The 15745-nt window shown below is 37.2% G+C and overlaps 1 protein-coding gene across 1 annotated transcript; it reads left to right on the forward strand.

The window, feature by feature from the left end:
- The first annotated feature begins 6666 nt into the window (after positions 1-6666).
- On the forward strand, positions 6667-11067 carry Rgs1 (regulator of G protein signaling 1). Its single transcript, XM_005073463.4, has 5 exons — positions 6667-6886; positions 7220-7300; positions 7843-7904; positions 9424-9587; positions 10290-11067. Exons 1-5 carry the CDS (start codon positions 6750-6752, stop codon positions 10473-10475), a joined length of 630 nt encoding a protein of 209 aa, XP_005073520.1. The 5' UTR covers positions 6667-6749; the 3' UTR covers positions 10476-11067.
- Positions 11068-15745: the final 4678 nt, after the last annotated feature.

Consider the following 15745-nt stretch of genomic DNA (forward strand, 5'->3'; position numbering starts at 1 on the left):
GGGTCATGTTGTGTTTACAAGGCCTTATTTCCTTAGTGTCCTCCATTTTTCCTGTGGCTCTTGTGATCTTTCTGCTTCCTTTTCCATGGGTTTCCTTGAGTCTTGAGAGAAGAATTTAATGGAAACATCTCATTTAGGACTGGGCATTCCAAAGCCTCCCACTCTTTGCATATTGTCTGGCTGTGGGTCTCTGTAGTTGTTCCTATCTGCTACAGGATGAAGCTTCTCTAATTATGGTTGAGCAAGGCACTGACCTGCGAGTACAGCAGGCTCTTATTAGGAGACATTTTATGGCTATGTTCCTTCAGCAGAACAGTAAGATTTGGCTTTTCCGTAGGACCCTGGACTATCTGGTATCAAGTCCTTAGCCACCAGAGCAGTGTCAGGCATGAGCTCCATCTCATGCAGAGGGCCTTAAACCCAATCAGATCCAGGTTGGCTACTCCCTCAAGCTTATGCTTTTATTGGGCAGTGACTCTTCCAGGCAGCATATCAGTATAGATTAGAGAGTGTGCATCTGGATTGGTGTTTGCTTTTCTCCTTTGTTAGCATGCAGAGTGCCTTCCGGTACCAAGAACACTAGACTGTAAGGGTAGGCACCAGTTCTATATATGTAGCTCAAAGTAGATATGTTAACTGACACAAGAGCAAAACATTGTGAAGGATACAAAGGGAAAGGGGTTACTGTACCTGCCAGCACAAAGTAGCACAATTGTGGGAAGTCTAGAGCAACCGTGCATCTTAATAGATTTTTCTAAGAAAATCACAACATATAATGAAAAAAGAGAAACAGAACAATAAGTCGTTGATGTCATCACTTCCATGTGTGGTAACAGCAAATCATTGGACACCTGCTATTAGAACCTTGTAAGGTTTACATTACTTACTCTCTGCTGTTTAAAATATACTCTTTCAAAGTACCTCTGTGTGCTGATCTTTGAGCTCCTATACTTTTCTATTCATGGCACGTGCTGTGAAATAGGATTCACCATTAAGACCTCAAATAATTGCTAATGTTTTCTTAGCAAAGTTATTCATTTATTTGGATATCATGATACTATGTTTGCATCCTGACTATTCTTAATTTAGTTTGCCAAGCACATTAAGATTGATTCAGATGTAACTCTCCCATGTTGAAAAGCTTACAAGAAATAGAGTGATAATAAATGAAAATTAATCCAATGTGAGAAAAACATATCAGAAATATTAGCTAAAGATTTACTTGGTTCCTCAAAGAGTGACTTGGAAAACAGTATTATTAATGAAAAGCTAATTGATAAGAAGTCCAGGTAAAAGGAGTAAGATTTCATAAAGTCATATGGGTCTGAGAATTTAGACCTCTCATGTTCCATTTTCTTATAAAGGGTCATATTATAGAAACAAGAAATTCAGTGTTGACTAGATGTTAATCAAAACAGGCCAAGAAAAAGAAACTAGATTCTTATCTTGTTCGGTTGCAATTTACTGAGCTCTAACAAAGTCACTACTCTGCAGACATCTGTGTTTTTTTTTTTAAAGAAAAATCTATCAGCAGATTTCCTCATTTGGAAGATAAAATAAGAAAATCTAAATGCTTAGTGTTTTCATTCATAAATGATATGAACTAGACAGGAATATCCCTACCAGCTTGCACACAGTAAATTATTCCAACTCAATTTAGTGAACACATTTGCAAATAAATTCTTTGAAACACTGTTGGTAGTAGCATCAACTATGAAGACCCTGAATGAGTCTTCTGGTGCCCAGGTCCCTGATAATGAGTGGAAATAGTCAATCAGGTCACAAGGAACCATGAAAGGCTAACACTTTAACTGAATGATTATAGTCACCAAAAACTATCTACCAGAGCCCTTCCAAACCCTACATATAGGATCCATTCTCTCACAAGCCTGTTAGTGAAATGGGTATCTATTTACTGAAGACCATCTCTCTCTATTGCTATCTTCTCTACTTTCCAATAAGTGCTAAACACAATAAAAGAGACAAAGAGTGAATGTGGGTTTTGCAGCCAGTGCAATGGTGTGTTGCTTCATTTCCCAAGCTTTCAGTGCCAGCCAGTCTATGTGCCTTCCCTGCTCTTCTTTCAGACCTAGTTATTTAAGGACAATTTCACAGAGAAAGGGTAAATATGAGAAAGCTTCTGAAAGCCACTGCTCTTTTTTTCTATTGGTTTTTGTGAGATCTGTCTCAAATACACTTATTGATTCAGTGAAATTACTTGGCAATTTTTCTAATTTTGATGAATTGTATGAAGAAAGACCTGACTGTAGCAGTATATGAGATTGACAGAGAACCTTCAGAGCCTTGTTAGGATTCCTGGGCCAAATCTGCCTGACTTTGACATGTATAGACTTTGTATGGGCTGACAAGAGGCCTTTAAAGGTTTGGTTTCCAATTGACTTAGGAATTTCAGAAGGACCCCCTCTTTAAAGAACTTATTATTTTATTTGAGCTTAGAAAAGCCATTACAACTGTTTGCCAATGGTCAAGCTTGAACAATTCTGCTGTAATAAAAATACATTGGAAATATTAAAGCCGTTCCTTAATACATGAGAAGTATTTTTTTCTCAGTTTCTTAACATAGTGTCAAGGTACTTTTTGTAAAACCTGATTTGCACAACACCCTGTGCCTACAGGAAAATGCAAATTGAAATTACTTTAAGATTCCATATTACCATATTCAGCTTGGCAATTATCAATAAAAGATATGATAGAAAATGCTGGAAAAATGTGGGGGAAAGAGGACTTCTCCTTATTGTTAGTGGCATAATAAACTGGAACACTCATTATGGACATCAGTATAGAAGTTAAAAATAAACTAAAATAGATCTACCAGAAGACATAGCAGTCCCGCTCCCAGACATATACCCAAAGGATTCCAAGTCAGTATACACAGAGATGCTTGCACATTCATTTATTGATGCACTATTCAAAGTAGACAAAACATGGAAACATCCTAGATGAGCAACAACAGGTGAACGGATCAGGAAAACATTATACATATACCCAATGGAACTTCGGTCAGCCATACAGAAAAATAAAACCCTGACAAATAAAGGGAAATGGCCAGAAATTACTGGTAAAGAAAATGAAGACTAAGGAAAACAAAGAATGGATGTTTTCACTCACAAGCTGTGTGTGTGTTTGTGGGGGGGGGTGTTTGTGCCTGTGTGTGTGTATGTGTGTGTTTGTCTGTTATATGTGTGTCTGTATTGCCTGCTTTCGTGTACACCCATGGACACCAGGGTCAGGAAGCTAGAAAAGAAAACCCAAAGAAAAAACTAGATCTCAATGTGGAGGGGGGAAGAAAAAACAAGCTATTGGAATGCACTTGCCATAAAAGCAGAAGAGGAGCTGTTGGGAGAGAAAAGGGAAACACTGGAGAAAGTATGAGGAGAAAGGGAGAGAAGACGGAGGGGAAGCAATGAGAACAACACGTGGCATACCAAACAAAAATACATTTTTCTCTACCTAAAGAGGATATGGTTCCTTGAAACAGTAAAAATCTAACATATCCCAAGCAAGTCTGGAGCCATAACCTCTGCTGCTATTATTGTTTCTTCTATTGTTCATAACAACTAAAGGAACAGTTCTTGCAAAATCATCCTTTGGACATTGCCAGTATACTTGGATAACAGTAATCATGGTTTATTAAAACAGTCTTTAAATTGTGTTTCTCAAGCTTAACTTGCCCAAGGCTATCTACAGGAGCGAGTGGTTTTCAATAAACATATGAAATGGTAAAGATTCTAACAGGAAAGTCAGTCTGAGCTGGACCACAGGAAGTAAACAAACACATCTTTACGTCATCTGCTGCAGCCCTGTCGGTTTTGTTTGGGTCACTTTCAAAGTGGCCAGCTCATCTCACTATTTCTCATTCTTAAATGAATCATGTTATCTTTTAAACATCAGGTGATATCAGTGCACAAAATAGTCATTCATTGCCATAGTGAATTTTGTAATATTATAAATATTTACTGCAGGAATTATGTATCATAATGATTAAAACAAGGACAAGAAAAATTAATATTTTCCTCCATTTTTATAGTCTACTTTACCTAATTCCATCAGAAACATCTCTTTTCAGAGGCAAATTCAATCTGCCCAAAGTTAACTTGACCATCCTATAAAATGCCATACATCCCATATAAACTCTGTAAGATCTTACGTTATATTAATACTTTTGCTCTGGTAAGTTATTTGCCAATAAGTAATGATTGCTAGTATCATCATCTCAAAGCTGGACTATATGTCTCCAGAGACAGTGTCAAAATTTCAGTTATTTTCTCCTAACTACCACAAATGATCGATTTATCCAAACAAACTGACTTTCCCTTGGGTTTTTCTTCAGATACTGTATTTTTACAGTTTTGTATTTTTATGTATTATGTAGTATCTGCGTGTGAACCACACTTTTGTTAATTTTTATTTTTAAATTTAAATTTAAATTAGAAACAAGGTTGCTTCACATGTCAATTCCAGGTCCCACTCCTTTTCCCTCCCCTCTTCCCATGCCCTCCCACCAACCCCCCCCAAATACTCCCTCCCTTACCCTCCATGGGGGTGTCCATAATCTGTCATTTTATCCAGGGCAGGGCTTAGACCCTTCCCCAAGAGTCCAGGGTGCAAGAGCATCTGTTATTGTGGGATGGGCACCAAAGTCCATTTGTATGCCAGGGATAAACACTGCTCTACTACCTAAGGCTCAATAGATTGCCTAGGCCTCCTCACTGACACCCACATTCAGGAGGTCTTGATCAGACCCATGCTGGCCTCCCAGCCATCAGTCTGGGGTTCATGAGCTACCCCTTGTCAGGTAAACTGTTGTTTGGGGTTAAACCAGCCCAGTCTTAACCCCTTTGCACATCAGTCCTCCCTGTCTGTTGCTGGGTTCCTTGAGTTCAGGTCAGTGTTTAGCTGTGGGAGTCTGCCTCTGCTTCCATCAGCCATTGGATAAAGGTTCTGTTCCCCAGACTCTCTGGCCATGGGATAGTAGGCTGGCACTCCCCAGATCTATGTCTAAAATCCATATATGAGAGAGTACATACCATGTTTGCCTTTTTGTGACTGGGTTACCTCACTCAGGATGGTTTCTTCTAGTGCCATCCATTTGCCAGCAAATTTCAGGATTCCATTGCTTTTTTTCTGCTGAATAGTACTCCATTGTATAAATGTACCACATTTTCTCTATCCACTCTTCAGTTGAAGGGCATCTGAGTTGCTTCCAAATTCTGGCTATTACAAATAATGCTGCTATGGACATAGTGAAACAGATGTCCATTTTGTATGAATGTGCATCTTTTGGATATATGCCTAAGAGTGGGATTGCCATATATATGGAGAATAATCAGATAAAAAGTGTCGACCTTCGGCTACTTCCTGCGGGTAGTGGTGATGAACTCTTAAAACAGTGTCATCAGTACACTTAAAAAGAGAAGAAAGAAAAAGAAAACAACCTAAGAAGTCATTACAATACTAAAAGAACCTCCCAAAATGCTATTAAGTTCATCTACTGCTGGACATGGGTCCTACCCTTAAGAGTGTTTGGTACTGACAGTGAGACTCCATTGGAGAAAACTAATTTTTCCTTTCTGAGAGGTTATCAATTGCAGGTAACTTCTGGCTTAGGGATTAGGATGTGTGTTCACTTCCCCTCTGGACACTGGGACCCCATCTGGCCCAGACCTGCGCAGGCACTGTGCATGCTACCACAGTCTATATGTGTTCATATGTGTATGAGTCATGCTGTGTTCAGGTCTTGTTTCCTTGGTGTTCTCTATCTCCTCTGGCTCTTAATAATCTTTCTACCTCTGCATGGCTTCCTGAAGGGAGGGATTTCATGAAGACACCCTTTTAGGAATGAGTGTTCCAAAGTCTCTCACTCTCTGTTCATTGTCCAGCTGTGGGTCTTTGTATTTGTTTCCATCTACTGCAGCAGGATTCTTCTCTAGCTCTGTGTTGGGTGCTTTGTGTATATATTATGGTTTCAGGTTTTGTGGTTCCAATGGGATTTCTGGGTTTGTGGATGTGTCTCTGTGTCTATGAATGTTTCTTGTACCTTTTCTCTGGCTCTTTCTCTTCTCTTCTGTTTGTTTGTTTGGACCTATTCTGGTTTGTTTACTTTTATTTTATGGTATTCTTTTAGATGACTGTTTGTATTCTAATGACAGAGAGAAAGAAAGAGTGTGGATTAGGGTGGGTGGGAAAGTGGGGGAGGATCTGGGAGGATCTGGGGGAGTGGAAACCATAATCAGAATGAATTGCATAAAAAATAAATAAAATCTATTTTCAATTCCTGAAAAAGAAAAAATATTTTGATCTGATGATTTTACAGTTAAGAACTACCCAAGGCATAGAGGAAGATGCAGTTTTAATGCTGAATTTCCACATGACACGGTAAATATAGTAACATTGATTAGAACATAACGGTTTTCAGGGAGAAGCATACAATCCCTCAAACTAAAGGCTGACGCTCCTGCTCCAGACATGTGCCCTCCTCTGTGTGTGTGTGTAATTTGCTTCGTGCCTTCCTAATCAAATGACCTGCTCTCATTTGCTTGGGTTTCAACCACAAGACATCACTGTGCACTTTTTTTCTTCAAGATACACGTCACAACACACCAAGAAAGGAGGAACTTCCAGTGTCTGTGGTAACATCACTTGATAAACAGACTCCCTGAACAGCTAGTGCCTGTCTGCCTATATAAAGCAGCCGACCAGGACTAACAGACATTCATTGAGAGAGGACCATGAGAACTGCAGCCATCTCCATGCCAAGGCTGGACAAAATGCCAGGAATGTTCTTCTCTGCTAGCCCAAAGGATTTGAAAGAAGCTAGCCATTCACTTCTAGATGACAAAACGCAAAGAAAGAGGCCAAAGACTTTGTAAGTTCCTTCAGTGTTTTACCAGCAAGGGAGTATGAATGAATGGAAGTGAATGCGGGCGTTTACTTTATGTAGATCGGGGCAATTATCTGTTGTGACTTATAAGTGAGATTAAGTTTTATTCTAAAATAAAACATGCTACATTGCAGAGTTTGGGAATGTTTCTGCACTTTGACTCATAAAAATAAGCTCCATATAAAACAGTAAAATATTGTAATCATCTATGTTTCATTATTACCTTCTTCCTCAGATATGTATGCTTTGTGTTCCTTTTCTTTTATAAAGAAAGTGAACTTTCCTAGAGAAGTAAGAGTTTTTTGTGATCTTTTGTAGTGGAATGGACGTGAAAGCATACCTGAGGTCTATGATCCCACATCTGGAATCTGGAATGAAATCATCCAAGTCCAAAGACATGTATGTACTAAATGTATTGAAATGTTATAACTGTATAAGATTCCTGGTAGTTGACTTTCATCTTTGTAAGATACTGATTTTGAATGCTTCTGGGTATTGTGGTTCATCCATGTAATCTCAGTACTTAGGAGGCTGAGGCAGAGGGATTTTTCACTTGTTTGAGGCCAGCCAGGGCTAGAGTAAAGACTTGTTCTTTTTTTAAAAAGCATACAAAAATGCCACATGAAATGAGCTTCATTTATTTTAGGTAATATGACAAACAAGATTAGGCTACATTAGAGCCAATGGATATTAATTACAAATATGGACCAACAATTTTCTATTCGTGTTTGTATTTTTCTATTTTGTCTACTTGGATTTTTTTATCTGTCTTGACAGAATTTTTCATAACTGTGGTAACTATAAGGGATTTTATATGTAAAATTTGTAAAAAGAACTCATTATAATGAGAATCTTTAGTCATCAAAGGTTAGCAACCATTATTATTTCATTTGGAATTATTCAAACTAGTTTATTAATTTATGTCGTTTTATTAATTTTAGACTTTCTGCTGAGGAAGTAATGCAGTGGTCTCAATCTCTGGAAAAACTTCTTGCTAACCAGAGTAAGTATTCATTAATTATCCATTGTTTTGGGGTCAGCTCAATAATCTAGTAGATTGGATTATGATTAATGCACATTATCAAAGGAAGAAAAGAGAATATGCAAAAAGTAGTATTCTAGTTTTTTATTGTCATTGATAATTTTATCACATTATGACTTTGATTTTTACCACTGACTTTTAAACAAATCTGCCAGAAAAACTACAAACTACATGTATTCATTGATTTAAGAACAAAACTTAACTTATGCTGGGTTGCTGGAGAGATTGCTGAGTAGTTAAGATTGCTTGCTGCTCTCAAAGACTTTTTTTTCACTTTCCTGCACTCACAACACTTGTCTTACAGTCATCCAACTGTAGCTCCAGATCTCGAGGATCTGATGCCCGCTTCTGGCCTCTATGGGCACATGCCCACATCTGCTCCTACACGGAGACAGTGAAAGAGGGACACACACATACCCATGAAGAAAATAAGCCTTCAAAAATCAAAATAAAATTATGTTGCAGTTTCAAATCTTTAAAAGACAAGCAAATATCATATGAGTTGCTATTTTGAAAGGTACTTAATAATGTGCTTAGTGCAGTTGGATGTAGAGTAGTATTCATTTACTTAGTATTTTGTCATCCTCATAACTCCTCATGCATCCACCTTATAAGGAAGGTATTTTAAAGGCACCAAGAATTTAAATGCAAAGACACAGTTTATTACTGCCTTAAAGATATTTGGGGCACACCTAGTAATACTGCCAGTATGATACATATTTTAATATAGGTAAGCTCATGAGAAGTTTGTGGGGGTTTCTGATGAAAGAAAGGAAAGAATTAAATCAGTTCCTCTCACCCATCATAGGATTGAGATGCTATTAGAATTAACACTATACTCAGAAGTAAGTGCAGACTTGATCTGAAGAGTAAGTTCAGCCCCTTCTCCATCCAAAGACACTGAGGAAAATTACTTGGGGGCTCAAAGAAATTCAGCATAGTTTGATCATGTAATTACAAGACTTAGTTTACAGTTATGCTGAGTAAATGGCATATAAATCTTAACCACACTAGCAAATGTAATCACTGTACCAAGCATACAGGTGACATGCAGACCTAACATTAGCTGACTATCATCGTTTGGACGAGGAAATTATATTTTTAATTTTCAACATGATGTTAATAGGGTCAGTCATTAACATTTCTTGCAAAAAAATCACACTACGCTTTTTCTCAGATATTGTTGTCTATAAATCACATTGTTCTATAATCAGCAGAGGTCAGTTTCAATTTAAATACAGCAGGAAGCAAAGCACATGTACATGAATACATAAAGCAGTGTGTGACTATGGAGCAGGCTGTCTGGTACCAGATTCCTTTTCCATACATAACAGAATCTCTAAGGCTGCGCATAAACTGTTGTAGAGCTATTTTATCAGTCACCCTCTCATACCTTTGTAGATATAGGAATAGTAGAAATGTATTCTACAATATATTCATTTACTGACTCAATTGATTTACTCAACCCCTGTCTTTTTAGCTGGTCAAAGTATCTTTGGAAATTTTCTAAAATCAGAATTCAGTGAAGAGAATATCGAATTCTGGTTGGCTTGTGAAGACTATAAGAAAACAGAGTCTGATCTTTTGAGTAGCAAAGCAGAGACTATCTACAAAGCATTTGTGCATTCAGATGCTGTGAAACAAGTAAGTAGTAAGGTCATTGTCATTAGAGAAATAGCATACAGTACACCGATTAGATTGAAGTCTTTGGTATCATGATTTCAGTTATAAATAGGTATGTCCATTTGTATGTTCAGTTCATTGGGACCATTCCCTGTATTTGTAAAAATATCGATACAGAAATGAAATATACTGACTTTTCAAAACTGTCCAACTTGATGGGGTGGGGTAATGGATGAGGTGACCCAGGCCAGATAGGTATGCTGAGGAACCCATAGCTAATTGTTGTAACTCACATAAAGATAAAATGCAGACTACTGTAATACCCAATCAAAGCAGCAAAGACATATGCAACTACTTTGCAGTGTTGGTCTTCCAGGAAAATACTCCTACTCAGTAAACATATAATTTCCATGGCTCTCTGTTTTGGTATATGAGCTACTTTCTATGGGTATTTAAGTTTTTCATGTCTACTTATTTTTGTTTCTCCCAAGTACACCATAAACAGATGCAGAAAGAAAAACCTTTTTTTGTTGTATTCTTTTGTAATTCTCATACACCTAGTATAGGGCTGGCTTAGAATAGCATTTCAAGACATATATGAAATGATTTAAACAAGAATGTAAACCATTTTCTTACGGTGTGTCCAAAACACCAATAGCATAATAAAATATATCACTAACAGCAAGTGCACATTGATTAACAAATATTTCTGTTCTTTTTTAGATCAATATTGACTTTCGTACTCGAGAATCTACGGCCAAGAAGATTAAAGCACCAACCCCCACATCTTTTGATGAAGCACAAAAAGTCATATACACACTTATGGAAAAGGATTCTTACCCCAGGTTTCTGAAATCAAATATTTACTTAAATCTTCTAAATGACCTCCAGGCTAATAGCTTAAAGTGAGTAGTTCCTGGCTAGCAGGAATTAAAAGATGGTATCAAGGACAGAAGGACCACACCAGTGACACTGCGTGCGTGATCAACGTGGCCTGCTTTGGTGACTCAGCAGGCCCAGCAGAAGTACAAATGACTCAAAATGGGTTAACATGGAAGTTATCCGGGCAGAGAATTGAGGAAGCATCAGCAAGAAGATCGTGGAGAGACACATGGAAGGAGATGCTGTGGTACTGTCGTGAAACACAGCAGGACTCTATTAGAGCACCTTCCAAACTGGGAAGATGAATAATTTGTATGAGACTGACTGCAATGTACTATAAGCTTCAAAGGCAGCAGACTTGTATGCCACATGTGGTTACGTAGATTGTGTTGAACTCTTTCAGTCTCCTTCCTGTGGATGGTCAGTCCAAAAGTATGTATTGTAAATAGCAGTTGCTATTACTGACACATAGAATTCTATTATTTGTTTATTTAACTGTATTTGGTTTGGAGAATTGTGTATTTAACCTAAGCTATTTTTCTTAAAACTAAGATGTCACAGCACATTTGTAAATTAAATTATCACCTTGGCAAAAATAAATGTGAGCTTTATATTAAAATAGAGAGAGATATGTCTTCATCTGTTTTATCACTATTTTAATTCTGGAATGTTTTTTACTCTGATTTTTAAAAATTGAATGAGGACAACAATATACATGCTAAAGTGGACAAGGGAAAGTCCATGAGGCCTACACAAAGAAATACAGGCCACTAAGGAATGCTGAGAATGGGAGAATAGTCTTACCCAGGGAAGAGCACACCAATTATTTATTCAATGCCAATGGTTACCCTTGAAAACATACATGCAAGTAGAATTATACAGGTCAAACATGTTGTATTTGCATAAAATTAGGAATGTATATATGTGTGTTCCTAAATTTATATATAAATATGTGTGTAACAACAATTAATGAAAAAAGAAGTCATTAATTTGAAATAGAACAGGGGTAGTATATTGGAGAGCTTGGAGGAAGGAAATATGAAAATATTTATTTATTATTTATTATAATCCCCAAAATAACAAAATTTAAAAAGTAAAACAATTATACTTTCTGCTGTCTATTCAGTATTATCCAGTTAATACTATATTTTTTTATTATGTTGGAGAAAATTCACCAGTTTTCTTTCTGCTACACAATCTCTTTAACTCAAGTTTCAAATTGATGAGAAATGATGGCATATTTGAAAGGGGAAGAAAATGTTGTTTTAGAATCATGTGTTTTCCTCATATAACGTTCACAGCAATGCTATAAAAACAAAACTTCTAAAAGATCAAATTCCATAATTAGCTAACTCTCAAAATGACCTTGTGTGTTAAAGCACACCCTTATATCTAGCCCCATTCCAGACTGACTGAATCAAAACCTCTAACTGTTATAGTATGGGAATTTGTATTTCCAAGAAAACATCAAATAATTCTAAAGATAGAGCTGGGAGCCTTGGGATAAAGGAGCAGGCATGGTTCTAGGGTTTGACAACTGTTCTATTCACATAGTCTGGGCACCTTCTACTGTGCAATACTGCCACCCATTGACCAGAGGTGTTTCCTAAACTGAATTCTACAATGTTTAAAGTGTCTCCTAAGTAGGAGACTCAGACCCTTCTGAAAAGAAGGCACCTACAAAGCTCTGAAAAAAAAAGGGGGTCAGGTATTCCCAGAACCTGTACTCCTGTACATCCCCATGCACCTGGTCTCTATATCATTTTCAACAGTCAGTCATCTGCATACCATAATGAAGTGCTGTGAGTTTTCTCACTGTAGGCTCTGTCCCACACCATGCAATGGCAACGCTAAGCAACAACATGTGTATCAGGTTTGAAGAGATTTTAACTTCCCATTGGACTGAATCCAAACTAGTTCTACATAAGCCTGTGTCCCATTATGTTGCTGGTCAAAGGGTAACAGAAGCTTGGGGAATCAACGTTGCTCACCATCACCGGCTTCTCTTTCCTTGGGCTCTACCAAACACCAGATTGTATTCATCTTCCCTCAACTGTCTGTAGTTGAAATAGCTCATCTCATTTTAAAAATTTAAAATTTTGTGCTTGGTTTTGAAGATTTCACATATGAATACTGTATTTACATCTTTTCCCAGAGCCCCTCCAATTCCTTCTGTGACCACTCCTTTTCAAATTCACGGTGTTTTATGTACCTCTTACCATAAGCTCTCATTGTTTTTCAATTCACAGAATTATTACTATGTGTAATCTATTGCCTCGTATCCTCTGAGAGATGGCTCAGAGGTTAAGAACACTGACTGCTCTTCCAGAGGTCTTGAGTTCAATTCCCAGCTACCACATGGTGATGCACAACCATCTGTAATGAGATCTGGCGCCCGCTTCTGACCTGCAGGTATACATGCAGACAGAACACTGTATACATGATAAATAAATAAATCTTTTAAAAAAGCATGAATCACCTTCTAATGTGCGAATGTGCATGTATCATTTTCTATGGCATCAGCTGAGGCTCAAGAGTCTCCTGGAATTCAAAGTCCTCCCCTGGTGACCTTCACTGTACAAATTCCATTAATCCTTCTTGTATCCTTTCTGCCTTAATATCACGCTGGATTGTCTACCTCATTTTGTGAAAGTCTTGGAATGTGCATGGCTAAAAACTACCTTCACTATCTCTAAGTTTCAGTTAACCTCTATTCTTATCTTTTAAAAAAACTGTTTCTGCTCTGTGGACAGCCTAATCAATACTGCAAGGTCTAGATTGAATAACTTTTCTGTAAAACCTTTCTGCAATACTATACATTATGAGGCAGTTATCTTCAAACCTGATGAAGATCAATCGTAGGCCATATAAACACTGGGTACTCTGCTCCTATTTTAAGTGCCACTGTCATGTTAAATAGAATCCAGACCCTTAAGAGTGAGCAGTACACCAATCCAGCCAACACACAGGTCATAAACTGAATGCTGCTGGTCTTTGTTTAAATAGGTTGTCAAGTTAAAGAACTACCCAAATTTGGAAAGATGTCAAAACAAGCATCAAACACATCTCTTCATTATACAGAAAAACATCACCCTGGATGCATGGATTCCAGAAAATATGATATGCAAGATATGATCTACTAAAGCCTGTGATAAAATGTGGGTAGAGCTAATTTGGATTTGTTCCGGTGCAAACTCAAGATCGTTGCATTATAAAGCTGATCAGTCTACACTTTGTTTCTTACCATTATTCTTGTTTTACATTGACATTTTATTAGAGTGTGATTTTTTTCATAAGATCACTACAGAAATGTGATATGTGCTTGTTACATCTATGATTTTTTAAGGTCTGCTGTAACTGCTCAATCTGCAGGGGGAGCTCAGCATAAGGCTGTGCTATATTATGATATTAAATTAGAAACACTGAATGAAACATATGGGTAAAATTGATCTTTCTCAGATTTGTTTTTTATGCTTCCTGTATGTTTATCCTCCAAAGCTAGAGATTTATGAAGGCAAGTGTGTGAATAGTCACATAGCTAATAATCTCTAATTTAAAAGTACATATTTAACCATTAGGTTCACATGGGGTAAGTTAATGTTCAATTTTTTCTTCCTATAGGTAAATGTGGGCAATGTTTAAGTAGACATCTTTAATTATATATTGCTGAAAATAAAAATAATAAAATAGAATCAAACAGTTTAAATGCCAGAATTATATATAAATTGCTATACAAAATTGTGATATCACTTCAATAAGATTAAACTTTATCTATGGGATAAGAATTATTAATCAACTACAGAAATAATCCCATCCTTTTGGCTGAGCAACTTTAAGGCTGGAAATGTATTGTACAAATAGAAAAATGTATCATTCTGTATACACAACCTTAATGAAACTGTCTTACATATTAAGACAGTGGCAAACACAGACCTTTCTATGCAGAATGTTTCCGTATACTTGATGTTTGACTAGCTATTTCATAGTAGCTCCTTAACTTAAAATTATGAACAAAACAAAAGAAAAGGAGAGAGGGAGAAATGGAGGAGGATGGGAAAGAAGATGTAGAGGAGAGATAGAAAAGAGACATCTAGGTGGAGAGCCCAGACTTACGCTGCCATCATGATGCCCAAAGATAAGTTCTGTACACTTCTCCAGGCTACCAAGGACTGCCAATATCTACAGAAGGTCTGCTCCTGAGTTCTGAGAAGCAGCCCTAACTTATCCAGGACCATTCTGACACCCCATTTGATCACCTCAAAACTAAGTTGCCCCAAGACTGAACCTCAAGCCTCAATCAACTATTTCATAACCTGACAAGTCAGAGTAAAAGAAAGAAAGATGTTAGCACCCACTCAAAAGGGGACAACCAGATATTGGTATCAAGGAACACTACCAATGACCTAACTCCAGATCCCTAGGTGCCATCATAAAATAATATGAATAACCATGATAATATATCTCCTTCAGAAGTTAGTGCTCCCAAAGTAATGTTCCCTCAGAACATTAACTCAGATGATGCACAAAGAAAAATAATGATTTCAAAGTAGCAATAACAAACATGTTCAAGGAATTCATAGGGGATATGAAGAAATTCTGGAATGAAGATTACAAGAACATAAACACTTAAAACAAATCATGAAAACAATCCAAAATACTAAAATATAATGTGATGAACAGAAAGAGCCTCAAAATAAAAAAAGCAAGAAAGTTAAATAAAAATCTGAGATGAAAGCCTCAAAAATTTATTGGAAAGAGATTGGATTAGCTGGACGTTGGTGGTGCATGCCTTTAATCCCAGCACTCAGTAGGCAGAGGCAGGCAAATCTCTGTAAGTTCGAGGCCAGACTGGTCTACAGAGTGAGTTCCAGGACAGCATCCAAAACAATACATAGAAACTCTGCTTCGAAAAACCAGGGATAGAAAGAGAGAGAGAGAGAGAGAGAGAGAGAGAGAGAGAGAGAGAGAGAGAGAGAGAGAGAGATGGGATCAAGTCAGTTTCACCCAGAAATGCAGAGATGGTTTAACAGACATTAATCAATAAACATAATTCATCTTATATGTAGACTCAAGGACAGAAACTACATGATCATCTCAATAGAGTCAAAAAGGCTTTTAATAAAATCTAACACTCTTTATGATAAAAGACAAAGGCATGCAAACATGCAAAATTCCAATGCTTATGAAATAAAAACAAATAAATCATTTTTAAAGTCCTGGAGAATCTTAGGTATTCAGGGGACATGTCTAGTCAAATAAAGACAATGTCAAACAAGCTCACAGCCAACATCCTGCTA

The sequence above is a fragment of the Mesocricetus auratus genome, unplaced genomic scaffold, assembly GCF_017639785.1.
Source record: "Mesocricetus auratus isolate SY011 unplaced genomic scaffold, BCM_Maur_2.0 Super-Scaffold_100676, whole genome shotgun sequence".
NCBI lineage: Eukaryota > Metazoa > Chordata > Mammalia > Rodentia > Cricetidae > Mesocricetus > Mesocricetus auratus.